The 16,257-nt window shown below is 44.8% G+C and overlaps 1 protein-coding gene across 1 annotated transcript in view; it reads right to left on the minus strand.

Annotated features, from left to right (window-relative positions):
• Positions 1 to 16,257, minus strand: part of DNAH6 (dynein axonemal heavy chain 6) — a 679,574-nt gene that overhangs the window by 428,142 nt on the left and 235,175 nt on the right. The window contains exon 26 of the mRNA XM_063919567.1: positions 12,831 to 12,944. Within this exon, the coding sequence (XP_063775637.1) occupies positions 12,831 to 12,944 (114 nt within the window). The remainder of the gene's footprint in view (positions 1 to 12,830; positions 12,945 to 16,257) is intronic.

The following is a 16,257-nucleotide window of genomic DNA, read 5'->3' on the forward strand; positions in this document are numbered from 1 at the left end:
ATTCATGTGATACTGCAAGGGGTAATATGTTTTTAAACACACTAAATGATAACTACTTAGTTCAACTAATTGAGGAACCTACCAGGTACAATGCAATCTTAGACCTGGTATTAACAAACAATGGGGAACTGGTATCAGGTATTATAGTAGGGGAACCCATAGGTAATAGCGACCACAATATGGTCACATTCAATATCAGTTTTCATAAACAGTCCTATACTGGCTCAACTAGGACTCTAAACTTTAGCAAAGCCAACTTTAAAATGATGAGGGAAGCTTTAAGGGATATTGAATGGGAAGGTTTGTTTCTAGGAAAAAATGCTACGGAAAGATGGGATGTATTAAAATCCCTGCTAGCTAAAAATACTCGCAAATTTATTCCTACGAGCAGCAAAAAAAGGAATAAAAATCATAAACTGATGTGGCTTAACAAAAAGATAAAGGAACTTATGGGCAAGAAAAGGCGAGCATTTAAAAAATACAAATCTGACGGGAATGCGGAGTCATTTCAGCACTATAAGGACTGTAACAAAATATGCAAAAAAGAAATAAGAGCGGCTAAAGTAGAAACTGAAAAACTAGTAGCAAAAGAAAGCAAAGCGAATCACAAAAAATTATTTAAATACATCAATAGCAAGAGATTAAAGAAGGAGAGTATAGGCCCTTTAAAAGACAAGTTGGGAGTCTTAATCAAAAATGATAATGACATAGCGGACACACTAAATGAATTTTTTCAACATTTACAAGAGAGGACCCAAATCAGGGACTAACACACAATCTCAATAATGAGATTATCCCACTGATAGGTACTTAAAGTGAGGAGATAGCCTGTCACCGATTAAAACATTTAAAGATAAATAAGTCACCTGGTCCTGATGGAATTAACCCAAGGGTGCTAATGGAGCTTCACTCTGAACTTGCAAAACCGCTATTTTTGATCTTTAAAGATTCAGTTATATCAGGTCTGGTTCCCAAAGACTAGCGTATAGCGGAAGTAGTGCCTATATTCAAAAAGGGAAGTAAAGCTGAACTGGGTAATTATAGACCAGTTAGTCTTACATCTATAGTGGGGAAAGTTTTGGAAGGTATTCTAAGGGATAGTATTCAGAAGTTCCTTGAAGCCAATAAGGTCATCAAAGGAATCAACATGGATTTGTGAAAGACAGATCCTGTCAAACCAACTTACTTGGCTTTTATGAAACAGTAAGTGCAAACCTCGATCAGGGTAAGGAGGTGGATGTAATCTATTTAGACTTTTCCAATGCTTTCGACACAGTACCACACATGCGACATATCTACAAGCTACAAGAATTAGGGCTAGGGAGCACAATATGCACTTGGGTCAAAAACTGGTTAGATAATAGGGAGCAGCGAATTGTAGTTAATGGATCTTTTTCAAATTGGACGGAAGTGCTAAGTGGTGTGCCACAAGGCTCGGTACTAGGACCGCTATTGTTCAATATTTTCATTAACGACCTAACAGAAGGTCTAGAGAGCACAGTGTAAATTTCTGCAGATGATACCAAATTGTGTAAGGCTATACATACGGAGGAGGATGCTGAGTATCTTCAGAACGACTTAGTTAAATTAGAAGCATGGACAGCGAAATGGGGAATGTGCTTCAATACAGACAAGTGTAAGGTAATGCACTGTGGTAGCAAGAACAAAAACAACACCTACGTACTGAATGGGGTAAAATTAGGGAATTCTGTACAGGAAAAGGACTTAGGTGTTCTCATAGATAGCAAACTAAGCAGCAGTAGGATTGCAGCAAAGAAGGCTAATAAGATATTAACATGCATAAAACGGGGAATTGATGCAAGGGACAAGAGTGTTATACTCCCGTTATATAAATCACAAGTAAGGCCACACCTTGAATACTGTGTACAATTCTGGGCACCACACTACAAAAAGGATATCCTGGAGCTAGAAAAGGTTCAGAGGCGGGCGACCAAACTAATTAAGGGCATGGAGACGCTGGAATACGAGGAAAGGCTTGCAAGACTAGGCATGTTTACACTGGAAAAGAGGAGACTAAGAGGGGACATGATCAACATCTACAAATATATAAGGGGACAATACACAGAAGCAAGATAAAGGTTTGTGAATCCCTAGTAAATGGCACACAGAAAAGCAGCCCGTAGGCCGGTTCACCACAACAGAACCTCACCAAAAGTTCAAGTAATAACACAGATTTGAATATAAATGTGTGGGACCCAGAATAACAGGCGCTTGTAGTAAATACAAAAAATATATATATGTATATATATATATATATATACTCAGCAACACGTCCCTGGGGTGTGCGGAAATGATGGAACTTCAAATCACAATGTGGATGACCTTCTTCCTTTTTCTTAAGAATTTCTCTCCCCTCAGATTGATGTTAACATGGAAAGAGAATGGTATATATATATGTGTAATAATGTTTCAATAATAAATAAGTCTCTCTCAATGCTTTAGACGTTAACACAGCAAGGACAATATTCATCCACCGATGAGGCGTACCCCAACTCACTTTCCAAACGAAAGGAAAAAGCCTATAAAGGTATCTTTTTATCCACCTCTGTGTCAGAAACCATAGATTTAGGTGATGGACCCTCTTCACCAGGAAAGTAAGCGTACCTCACTCACACAAAAAAGGAATAGTTGAAGCACATAAAGGTATCTTTTATGCTTTATAAGTTGAATGTAAGGCGTACCCTACTCACGGCAATAAAGGTTATATTCAGACGCATCTGGGTTTCTTTCGATGGTCAACCGGTGCTAATAATTAACACGGTTGACCATTGAAAGAAACCCAGATGCGTCTGAATATAACCTTTATTGCCGTTACATTCAACTTATAAAGCATAAAAGATACCTTTATGTGCTTCAACTATTCCTTTTTTGTGTGAGTGAGGTACGCTTACTTTCCTGGTGAAGAGGGTCCATCACCTAAATCTATGGTTTCTGACATAGAGGTGGATAAAAAGATACCTTTATAGGCTTGTTCCTTTAGTTTCGAAAGTGAGATGGGGTACGCCTCATCGGTGGATGAATATTGTCCTTGCTGTGTTAACGTCTATAGCATTGAGAGAGACTTATTTATTATTGAAACATTATTACACATATATATATATATACTATTCTCTTTCCATGTTAACATCAATCTGAGGGGAGAGAAATTCTTCAGAAAAAGGAAGAAGGTCATCCACATTGTGATTTGAAGTTCCATCATTTCCGCACACCCCAGGGACGTGTTGCTGAGTATATATATATATACATATATATATTTTTTGTATTTACTATAAGCGCCTGTAATTCTGGGTCCCACACATTTATATTCAAATCTGTGACAATACACAGAGCTTGCTCGGGACCAGTTTTTGATTAGATCAACACAGAGGACTCGTGGACACTTGTTTAGGTTAGAGGAGAGGAGATTCCGCACAATACGGCGTAAAGGCTTTTTCACAGTAAGGTCAATACGTGTTTGGAATTCCCTGCCTGAGGGAGTTGTAATGGCGGACTCAGTCAACACCTTTAAGAATGGGTTAGATAAATTCTTAATGGATAAGGATATCCAGGGTTATGGTGCGTAGGCACGCACTATAGTTACTATAAAGAGGGATAAAACGCAACGGCTGACATCAACAGCAGTCAAAATTTTAGACCAAATAATCCTGCATAGGAGACCACAAATAGGTTGAACTCGATGGACAATTGTCTTTTTTCAACCTTAGATACTACTATGTTACAATTCAAATTACGCCACACAGTACTGCAACTTTATTTACATTATATCATGTGATAGTTTCCCTAATTCACATTACATCACACAGTTGTACCACTTTACCTTATATACGTTACTCCTCACAGTAGTGCCCCTTATTCACATTACATCACACTGAATTGCTCCTTATTCACATTACACCATACCATATTGCTCATTATTCACATTACACCTCACACTAGTGCCCTTTCTATACGTTACGCCACACAATAGAGCACCTTATACACAAAATGCCACACATTGGAAGTGCATTTATACACATAATATCACACAGTAATGTCCCTTACACATCTAATACACATTATTAATGTCCTTATAAACATAATGCGCCTTACACGTTATGCCAACCGTTATTAATGCTTATACACATAATGTCCATTACACATATGCCGCACATTATTAATGCATTTATACACATGACACATATAATGCCCCTTACACATATGACGAACACTATTGTACAACCAACCCACCCACAGCACTCACACGTCCGCTAATACTGTGACCTCTGCCTCTGCTTGGATACAGATGTGTCCTCCATACATCTCGCCTCAATACGCCATGCAGCAGGAGATTCCTTTTTTACTGAAAAGTCGGGTGCTTTTTTGGTGAAAATGCGTCTTATTTGCATTATTATGTAGCTAGGATGCACAAGCAGCTTCTGCTGATTAAAATGCTATGAGGCATGCCTATATTCTGTGTGTGACTGTGGCTGTATCTGCATACGCAATGCTAAGTTACAATGATTTCCAGGAAAACACTGTAACATAGCATTTTGTATGCAGATGCAGTCACATACAGAATACAGGCATGCCGCATATCATTTTAATTAATCAGCAGAAGATGCTTGTACCCCATGGCATTCCCAATGCCCTAGACATTTGCCTAGTTTGCCTATGCCTAGGGCCGGCTCTGACCAGGACAATGTAGATCTTCTCCACCACACCTGTGCCAACTAGAGTTCAATACCAAAAAATGTAACCCCCCCCCCCCCCCCCAAGAAAAAAATAAAAAAAATACAAAGACGTGAGATGTAAACTTAACATAACAGATGTAGATACTACTGAGAATGATAGGGATCTATGTGCCACTATTAGTGATGAGCGGGTTCGGTTCCTCGGAATCCGAACCCCCCCGAACTTCACCCATTTTACACGGGTCCGAGGCAGACTCGGATCCTCCCACCTTGCTCGGTTAACCCGAGCGCGCCCGAACGTCATCATCCCGCTGTCGGATTCTCGCGAGATTCGTATCCTATATAAGGAGCTGCGCGTCGCCACCATTTTCACTCGTGCATTGGAGATGATAGGGAGAGGACGTGCAGCGTCCTCTCAGTTGTGTTCAGTGTGCTGCAAATATCTGTGCTCAGTGTGCTGCAAGTATCTGTGCTCAGTGTGCTTGCAAATATCTGTGCTGAGTGTGCTGAAAATATCTACGTTCTCTGCCTGAAAAAACGCTCCATGTCTGTGCTGCATTGTAGTATAGGAGGACAGTGCAGAAATTTGCTGACCAGTGACCACCAGTATAGCAGTATGGTACAGTAGTCCACTGCTCTACCTACCTCTGTGTCGTCAAGTATACTATCCATCCATCCCTGTGGTGCATTTAAGTTGTTGTGCGGTGTATATATAGTAGGAGGACAGTGCATAATTTTGCTGACCACCAGTATATAATATATAGCAGTACGGTACAGTAGGCCACTGCTCTACCTACCTCTGTATCGTCAAGTATACTATCCATCCATACCTGTGGTGCATTTTAGTTGTTGTGCGAAGTAGTAGGAGGACAGTGCATAATTTTGCTGACCACCAGTATATAATATATAGCAGTACGGTACAATAGGCCACTGCTCTAACTACCTCTGTGTCGTCAAGTATACTATCCATCTATCCCTGTGGTGCATTTAAGTGGTGCGGTGTATATATAGTAGGAGGACAGTGCATAATTTTGCTGACCACCAGTATATAATATATAGCAGTACGGTACAGTAGGCCACTGCTCTACCTACCTCTGTGTAGTCAAGTATACTATCTATCCATCCCTGTGGTGCATTTAAGTGGTGCGGTGTATACATAGTAGGAGGACAGTGCATAATTTTGCTGACCACCAGTATATAATATATAGCAGTACGGTACAGTAGGCCACTGCTCTACCTACCTCTGTGTCGTCAAGTATACTATCCATCCATACCTGTGGTGCATTTAAGTGGTGCGGTGTATATATAGTAGGAGGACAGTGCATAATTTTGCTGACAGCCAGTATATAATATATAGCAGTACGGTACAGTAGGCCACTGCTCTACCTACCTCTGTGTCGTCAAGTATACTATCCATCCATACCTGTGGTGCATTTTAGTTGTTGTGCAGTGTATATATAGTAGGAGGACAGTGCATAATTTTGCTGACCACCAGTATATAATATATAGCAGTGTGGCACAGTAGGCCACCGCTCTACCTACCTCTGTGTCGTCAAGTATACTATCCATCCATCCCTGTGGTGCATTTAAGTGGTGCAGTGTATATATAGTAGGAGGACAGTGCATAATTTTGCTGACCACCACTATATAATATATAGCAGTACGGTACAGTAGGCCACTGCTCTACCTACCTCTGTGTCGTCAAGTATACTATCCATCCATCCCTGTGGTGCATTTAAGTGGTGCGGTGTATATATAGTAGAAGGACAGTGCATCATTTTGCTGACCGCCAGTATATAATATATAGCAGTACGTTACAGTAGGCCACTGCTCTACCTACCTCTGTGTCGTCAAGTATACTATCCATCCATACCTGTGGTGCATTTTAGTTGTTGTGCGGTGTATATACAGTAGGAGGACAGTGCATAATTTTGCTGACCACCAGTATATAATATATAGCAGTACGGTACAGTAGGCCACTGCTCTACCTACCTCTGTGTCGTCAAGTATACTATCCTTCCATCCCTGTGGTGCATTTAAGTGGTGCGGTGTATATATAGTAGGTGGGCAGTGCATAATTTTGCTGACCACCAGTATATAATATATAGCAGTACGGTACAGTAGGTTACTGCTCTACCTACCTCTGTGTCGTCAGTATACTATCCATCCATAACTGTGGTGCATTTTAGTTGTCGTGCGCAGTATATATAGTAGTAGGCCATTGCTATTGATATATTACTGGCATATAATTCCACACATTAAAAAATGGAGAACAAAAATGTGGAGGGTAAAATAGGGAAAGATCAAGATCCACTTCCACCTCGTGCTGAACCTGCTGCGTCGTCTGCCAAGGCCGATGCCCAATGTCACAGTAGAGAGCATGTAAACTACAAAAAACAAAATTTCAGTAAAATGACCAACAAATCAAAATTAAAAGCGTCTGATGAGAAGCGTAAACTTGTCAATATGCCATTTACGACACGGAGTGGCAAGGAACGGCTGAGGCCCTGTCCTATGTTCATGGCTAGTGGTTCAGCTTCACATGAGGATGGAAGCACTCATCCTCCTGCTAGAAAACTTAAAAGAGTTAAGATGGCAAAAGCACAGCAAAGAACTGTGCGTTCTTCTAAATCACAAATCCCCAAGGAGAGTCCAATTGTGTCGGTTGCGATGCCTGACCTTCCCAACACTGGACGGGAAGAGGTGGCGCCTTACACCATTTGCACGCCGCCTGCAAGTGCTGGAAGGAGCACCCGCAGTCCAGTTCCTGATAGTCAAATTGAAGATGTCACTGTTGAAGTACACCAGGATGAGGATATGGGTGTTGCTGGCGCTGGGGAGGAAATTGACAAGGAGGATTCTGATGGTGAGGTGGTTTGTTTAAGTCAGGCACCCGGGGAGACACCTGTTGTCCGTGGGACGAATATGGCCATTGACATGCCTGGTCAAAATACAAAAAAAATCACCTCTTCGGTGTGGAATTATATAAACAGAAATGCGGACAACTGGTGTCAAGCCATGTGTTGCCTTTGTCAAGCTGTAATAAGTAGGGGTAAGGACGTTAACCACCTTGGAACATCCTCCCTTATACGTCACCTGGAGCGCATTCATCACAAGTCATTGACAAATTCAAAAACTTTGGGTGACAGCGGAAGCAGTCCACTGCCAACTAAATCCCTTCCTCTTGTAACCAAGCTCCTGCAAACCACACCACCAACTCCCTCAGTGTCAATTTCCTCCTTACACAGGAAAGCCAAAAGTCCTGCAGGCCATGTCACTGTCAAGTCTGACGAGTCCTCTCCTGCCTGGGATTCATCCGATGCATCCTTGAGTGTAACGCCTCCTGCTGCTGGCGCTGCTGTTGTTGCTGCTGGGAGTTGTTCGTTATCCCAGAGGGGAAGTCGGAAGACCACTTGTACTACTTCCAGTAAGCAATTGACTGTCCAACAGTCCTTTGCGAGGAAGATGAAATATCACAGCAGTCATCCTGCTGCAAAGCGGATAACTCAGGCCTTGGCAGCCTGGGTGGTGAAAAACGTGTTTCCGGTATCCACCATTAATTCACAGGGAACTAGAGAATTGCTTGAGGTACTGTGTCCCCGGTACCAAATACCATCTAGGTTCCATTTCTCTAGGCAGGCGATACCGAAAATGTACACAGACGTCAGAAAAAGAGTCACCAGTGTCCTAAAAAATGCAGTTGTACCCAATGTCCACTAAACCACGGACATGTGGACAAGTGGAGCAGGGCAGACTCAGGACTATATGACTGTGACAGCCCACTGGGTAGATGTATTGCCTCCCGCAGCAAGAACAGCAGCGGCGGCACCAGTAGCAGCATCTCACAAACGCCAACTCGTTCCTAGGCAGGCTACGCTTTGTATCACCGCTTTCCATAAGAGGCACACAGCTGACAACCTCTTAAGGAAACTGAGGAACATCATCGCAGAATGGCTTACCCCAATTGGACTCTCCTGGGGATTTGTGACATCGGACAACGCCACCAATATTGTGCGTGCATTACATCTGGGCAAATTCCAGCACGTCCCATGTTTTGCACATACATTGAATTTGGTAGTGCAGAATTATTTGAAAAATGACAGGGGCGTGCAAGAGATGCTGTCTGTGGCCCGAAGAATTGCGGGCCACTTTCGGCATTCAGCCACCGCGTGCCGAAGACTGGAGCACCAGCAAACACTCCTGAACCTGCCCTGCCATCATCTGAAGCAAGAGGTGGTAACGAGGTGGAATTCAACCCTCTATATGCTTCAGAGGATGGAGGAGCAGCAAAAGGCCATTCAAGCCTATACAGCTACCTACGATATAGGCAAAGGAGGGGGAATGCACCTGACAAGAGCGCAGCGGAGAATGATTTCAACTTTGTGCAAGGTTCTGCAACCCTTTGAACTTGCCACACGTGAAGTCAGTTCAGACACTGCCAGCCTGAGTCAGGTCATTCCCCTCATCAGGCTTTTGCAGAAGAAGCTGGAGAGATTGAAGGAGGAGCTAATACAGAGCAATTCCGCTAGGCATGTGGGACTTGTGGATGGAGCCCTTAATTCGCTTGGCCACCGTGCTCGATCCTAGATTTAAAACCTACGTTGTATCTCTCTTTCCGGCAGACACAAGTCTGCAGAGGTTCAAAGACCTGCTGGTGAGAAAATTATCAAGTCAAGCGGAACGTGACCCGTCAACAGCTCCTCCTTCACATTCTCCCGCAACTGGGGCTGCGAGGAAAAGGCTAAGAATTCCGAGCCCACCCGCTGGCGGTGATGCAGGGCAGTCTGGAGTGACCCGTCAACAGCTCCTCCTTCACATTCTCCCGCAACTGGGGCTGCGAGGAAAAGGCTAAGAATTCCGAGCCCACCCGCTGGCGGTGATGCAGGGCAGTCTGGAGTGAGTGCTGACATCTGGTCCGGACTGAAGGACCTGCCAACAATTACTGACATGTCGTCTACTGTCACTGCATATGATTCTGTCACCATCGAAAGAATGGTGGAGGATTATATGAGTGACCGCATCCAAGTAGGCACGTCAGACAGTCCGTACGTATACTGGCAGGAAAAAGAGGCAATTTGGAGGCCCTTGCACAAACTGGCTTTATTTTACCTAAGTTGCCCCCCCTCCAGTCTGTACTCCGAAAGAGTGTTTAGTGCAGCCGCTCACCTTGTCAGCAATCGGCGTACGAGGTTACTTCCAGAACATGTGGAGAAGATGATGTTCATCAAAATGAATTATAATCAATTCCTCCATGGAGACATTCACCAGCAATTGCCTCCAGAAAGTACACAGGGACCTGAGATGGTGGATTCCAGTGGGGACGAATTAATAAGCTGTGAGGAGGGGGATGTACACAGTGAAAGGGGTGAGGAATCGGAGGATGAGGAGGAGGTGGACATCTTGCCTCTGTAGAGCAAGTTTGTGCAAGGAGAGATTGATTGCTTCTTTTTTGGTGGGGGCCCAAACCAACCAGTCATTTCAGTCACAGTCGTGTGGCAGACCCTGTCGCTGAAATGATGGGTTTGTTAAAGTGTGCATGTCCTGTTTATACAACATAAGGGTGGGTGGGAGGGCCCAAGGACAATTCCATCTTGCACCTCTTTTTTCTTTCATTTTTCTTTGCATCATGTGCTGTTTGGGGACTATTTTTTGAAGTGCCATCCTGTCTGACACTGCAGTGCCATTCCTAGATGGGCCAGGTCTTTGTGTCGGCCACTTGGGTCGCTTAGCTTAGTCACACAGCTACCTCATTGCGCCTCTTTTTTTCTTTGCATCATGTGCTATTTGGGGACTATTTTTTGAAGTGCCATCCTGTCTGACACTGCAGTGCCACTCCTAGATGGGCCAGGTGTTTGTGCCGGCCACTTGGGTCGCTTAGCTTAGTCACACAGCTACCTCATTGCGCCTCTTTTTTTCTTTGCATCATGTGCTGTTTGGGGACTATTTTTTTAATCTGCCATCCTGTCTGACACTGCAGTGCCACTCCTAGATGGGCCAGGTGTTTGTGTCGGCCACTTGGGTCGCTTAGCTTAGTCACACAGCTACCTCATTGCGCCTCTTTTTTTCTTTGCATCATGTGCTGTTTGGGGACTATTTTTTTAATCTGCCATCCTGTCTGACACTGCAGTGCTACTCCTAGATGGGCCAGGTGTTTGTGTCGGCCACTTGGGTCGCTTAGCTTAGTCACACAGCTATCTCATTGCGCCTCTTTTTTTTCTTTGCATCATGTGCTGTTTGGGGACTATTTTTTTTATCTGCCATCCTGTCTGACACTGCAGTGCCACTCCTAGATGGGCCAGGTCTTTGTGTCGGCCACTTGGGTCGCTTAGCTTAGTCACACAGCTACCTCATTGCGCCTCTTTTTTTCTTTGCATCATGTGCTGTTTGGGGACTATTTTTTTAATCTGCCATCCTGTCTGACACTGCAGTGCCACTCCTAGATGGGCCAGGTGTTTGTGTCGGCCACTTGGGTCGCTTAGCTTAGTCACACAGCTACCTCATTGCGCCTCTTTTTTTCTTTGCATCATGTGCTGTTTGGGGACCATTTTTTTAATCTGCCATCCTGTCTGACACTGCAGTGCCACTCCTAGATGGGCCAGGTGTTTGTGTCGGTCACTTGGGTCGCTAAGCTTAGTCACACAGCTACCTCATTGCGCCTCTTTTTTTCTTTGCATCATGTGCTGTTTGGGGACTATTTTTTGAAGTGCCATCCTGTCTGACACTGCAGTGCCACTCCTAGATGGGCCAGGTGTTTGTGTCGGCCACTTGGGTCGCTTAGCTTAGTCACACAGCTACCTCATTGCGCCTCTTTTTTTCTTTGCATCATGTGCTGTTTGGGGACTATTTTTTTAATCTGCCATCCTGTCTGACACTGCAGTGCCACTCCTAGATGGGCCAGGTGTTTGTGTCGGCCACTTGGGTCGCTTAGCTTAGTCACACAGCTATCTCATTGCGCCTCTTTTTTTCTTTGCATCAAGTGCTGTTTGGGGACTATTTTTTTAATCTGCCATCCTGTCTGACACTGCAGTGCCACTCCTAGATGGGCCAGGTGTTTGTGTCGGCCACTTGGGTCGCTAAGCTTAGTCATCCAGCGACCTCGGTGCAAATTTTAGGACTAAAAATAATACTGTGAGGTGTGAGGTGTTCAGAATAGACTGAAAATGAGTGGAAATTATGGTTATTGAGGTTAATAATACTATGGGATCAAAATGACCCCCAAATTCTATGATTTAAGCTGTTTTTGAGGGGTTTTTGTAAAAAAAAACACCCGAATCCAAAACACAACCGAATCCGACAAAATTTTTTTAGGGAGGCTTTGCCAAAACGCGTCCGAATCCAAAACACGGCCGTGGAACCGAATCCAAAACCAAAACACAAAACCCGAAAAATGTCCGGTGCACATCACTAGCCACTATTAACTGAACAGAATATCAAATTTAAGGTACAGTGTTGCCTAATAACTTAAGCATTGTTTTAAAGAAGGTATGTGGCTTTTCTTCAATAAACCTGTGATTTGTGAAGTGAGGATGGGTGTCTCCACTGCCCTTTGAATGAAATACTTACCATGCTCTGCTTCTCTGGCACCTACAGAAGTACACATTTACTTGTAGTCATATTAGGAAACCAATTTAAATAGACACTACAGCTATAGTAAGAGAGACAGAACACAAATCTGAAAGTCAATACTGTGATTAAAAACATGCCCTTTTTTCACATTAACATACCTCCCAACTTTGCAGCTTCATAAAGAGGGAGACAAGCGCGGCGAAGCCGCACGCGCTCCCGAAAAAGGGGTGTGGCCTAAGAAAAGGGTTGTGGCTTCGCCGAGGACCCGCGATCGCGAGCCACACCCCGTTTTCGTCACTGAGGGGGCATGCCCAGCACTCTGTGAGCCGCTGGCATGCCCCCTCTCCCTCTGACTCTGAATAGACAGAGGGAGAGGCACAGCGTCTAGAGCCTCCCAACGCCCCCCCACCCCACCCACCGCGGGACACTGCAGCCCGCGGGTGGGACAGTCCCCAAAAAACGGGACTGTCCCGTGAAAATCGGGACAGTTGGGAGGTATGCATTAATGAAATATCTGCAAGTTCTTAACTACATTTTTCTTTCACACATCTACTACTGTATCGAAGAACGTACCTCAAAGTTAACTTTTTCAAACTCTACGACTGAATTCATGTTTTCCTCGCCCTCTCCTTCAAGGCAATGCGTTAGATCTCTACACCACATGAGTTGGGAAATTGTTAAGACCACCTACAAAGAAAAAAACCTAATGTTTATAGAGATACGTGTAAAGGTGAAAGATGCACTTTTACTTATTTAAAGTAAATAGAAAAGTCTCTTATCAGACAAATCAGTAGATTTTTATTTAACTTTGATTTTTAATATTAAGATTTTCAGAGAGGTTGTGATAATAAAATAAAAAATAAAAATAGGATTTTAATACCTACCGGTAAATCCTTTTCTCTTAGTCCGTAGAGGATGCTGGGGACACTTCAAGAACCATGGGGTTTATACCAAAGCTCAAGAACGGGCGGGAGAGTGCGGATGACTCTGCAGCACCGACTGACCAAACAAGAGGTCCTCCTTAGCCAGGGTATCAAAATTGAAAAACTTTGCAAAAGTGTTTGAACCCGACCAAGTAGCTGCTTGGAAAAGCTGTAATGCCGAGACCAGCTGCCCAGGATGAGCCCACCTTTCTGGTAGAATGGGCCTTCACCGATTTCGGTAACGGCATTCCAGCCATAGAATGAGCTTGCTGAATCGTATTACAGATCCAGCGTGCAATAGTCTGCTTGGAAACAGGAGCCCCAATCTTGTTGGGATCATACAGGACAAACAGAGCCTCCGTTTTCCTAATCTGAGCCGTTCTGGCTACATACATTTGACCACATCTAGAGACTTCGATTCCGCTAAGGTGTCAGTAGCCACTGGCACCACAATAGGTTGGTTCATGTGAAACGATGACACCACTTTCGGCAGAAATTGCTGACGAGTTCTCAACTCGGCTCTATCTTCATGGAAGATCAAATAGGGGCTTTTGTGAGACAAAGTCGCCAATTCAGACACCCGCCTTGCAGAGGCCAAGGCCAACAACATGATCACTTTCCAAGTGACAAATTTCAACTCTACCTTACGTAAAGGTTCAAACCAATGAGATTGCAGGAACTGCAACACCACGTAAAGATCCCATGGTGCCACCGGGGGCACAAAGGGAGGTTGGATGTGCAGCACGCCTTTCACGAAAGTCTGAACTTCCGGAAGGGAGGCCAATTCTTTTTGAAAGAAAATTGACAAGGCCGAAATTTGTACTTTAATTGAGCCTAACTTTAGGCTCGCATCCACACCTGCTTGCAGAAAATGGAGAAAACGGCCCCGCTGAAATTCTTCTGTAGGAGCCTTCTTGGATTCACACCAAGACATATATTTTCTCCAAATACGGTGATAATGTTTCGCCGTTACTTCTTTGCTAGCCTGAAGAAGTGTGGGAATGACTTCACTGGGAATACCCTTTCGGGCTAGGACTCGGCGTTCAACCTCCAAGCCGTCAAACAAAGCCGCGGTAAACGCACGGCCCCTGCTGTAACAGATCCTCTCATAGAGGAAGAGGCCAGGGATCTCCTATGAGCAATTCCTGAAGATCTGGATACCAGGCCCTCCTTGGCCAGTCTGGAACAATGAGGATTGCATGAACCCTTGTTCGTCTTATGATCTTTATCACTTTTGGAATGAGTGGAATCGGAGGGAACACATATACCGACTGAAACACCCACGGTGTCACTAGGGCGTCCACCGCTATTGCTTGAGGGTCCCTTGACCTGGAACAATATCTCGGAAGTTTCTTGTTGATGCGAGACGCCATTATGTCTATTTGAGGAATTCCCCAACGACTTGTCACTTCTGCAAAGACCTCTTGATGAAGACCCCACTCTCCTGGATGGAGATCGTGTCTGCTGAGGAAGTCTGCTTCCCAGTTGTCCACACCTGGAATGAAGACCACTGACAGAGCGCTTACATGTCTTTCCGCCCAGCGGAAAACTTTTGTGGCCTCTGCCATTGCCGCTCTGCTCTTCGTTCCGCCCTGGCAGTTCATGTACGCCACTGCTGTTATGTTGTCCGACTGAATCAAGACGGGCAGATCGCGAAGATGTTCCGCTTGTAGAAGGCCGTTGTAATTGTAAATGGCCCTTAATTCCAAAATGTTTATGTGTAGACAAGCTTCCTGGCTTGACCATTTTCCCTGGAAATTTTCCCCCTGTGTGACTGCACCCCAGCCTCGGAGACACGCATCCGTGGTCACCAGGATCCAGTCCTGGATCCCGAACCTGCGTCCCTCTAGGAGGTGAGAGCTGTGCAGCCACCACAGGAGTGAGATTCTGGTCTTGGAAGACAGGATTATCTGTCGGTGCATGTGCAGATGGGACCCGGACCACTTGTCCAACAGATCCCACTGAAACACTCTGGCATGGAACCTGCCAAACTGAATGCCCTCGTAGGACACCACCATCTTCCCCAGTAATCGAGTGCATTGATGGATTGACACTCTCGCTGGCTTCATAATTTTTTTGACCAGACTCTGAATTTCCAGAGCCTTCTCTTCTGGAAGAAAAACTCTGTAATTCTGTGTCCAGAATCATTCCCAAAAACGACAGTCGTTTCGTAGGACTCAACTGTGACTTTGGCAAGTTCAGGAGCCAACCATGTTGTTGCAGAACTGTCAGGGAAATCGTAATGCTCTGCAGTAATCGGTCCCTGGATCTCGCCTTTATCAGGAGATCGTCCAAGTACGGGATAATTGTGACTCCCTGCTTGCGCAGGAGAACCATCATTTCTGCCATAACTTTGGTGAAAACCCTCAGAGCCGTGGATAGACCAAACGTCAACGTCTGAAATTGGCAATGACAATCCTGAATCGCAAACCTCAGGTAAGCCTGATGAGGAGGATATATGGGGACGTGTAAGTAGGCATCCTTTATGTTGACCGACACCATAAAATCCCCTTCCTCTAGACTGGAGATCACTGCTCGGAGAGATTCCATATTGAATTTGAATTTTCTCAGATAGAAATTGAGGGATTTTAGGTTCAGAATTGGTCTGACCGAGCCGTCCGGCTTCGGGACCACGAAGAGGCTCGAATTAAAACCTTCTCCCTGTTGTGACGGGGGCACCTTGATAATGACTTGATTTTGACACAGCTTTTGTATCGCATCGCATATTACCTCCCTGTCCGGAAGAGAAGCTGGTAAGGCTGATTTGAAAAATCGCCGAGGGGGAACGTCTTGAAACTCCAGTTTGTACCCTTGGGACACTATTTCTAACACCCATGGGTCTAGGGCCGAACGAACCCAGAACTGACTGAGGAGTTGGAGACGTGCCCCCACCGGTGCGGACTCCCGCAGAGGAGTCCCAGAGTCATGCGGTGGATTTGGCAGAAGCCGGAGAGGACTTCTGCTCTTGGGAACCTGCCACAGCCGGTGACCTTTTTCCCTTTCCTCTTCCTCTAGAAGCAAGGAAGGAAGACCCTCGTCCTTTTTTGTATTTATTGGGCCGAAAGGACTACATCTGA

The sequence above is a fragment of the Pseudophryne corroboree genome, chromosome 1 (genome assembly GCF_028390025.1).
Source record: "Pseudophryne corroboree isolate aPseCor3 chromosome 1, aPseCor3.hap2, whole genome shotgun sequence".
Classification (NCBI taxonomy): domain Eukaryota; kingdom Metazoa; phylum Chordata; class Amphibia; order Anura; family Myobatrachidae; genus Pseudophryne; species Pseudophryne corroboree.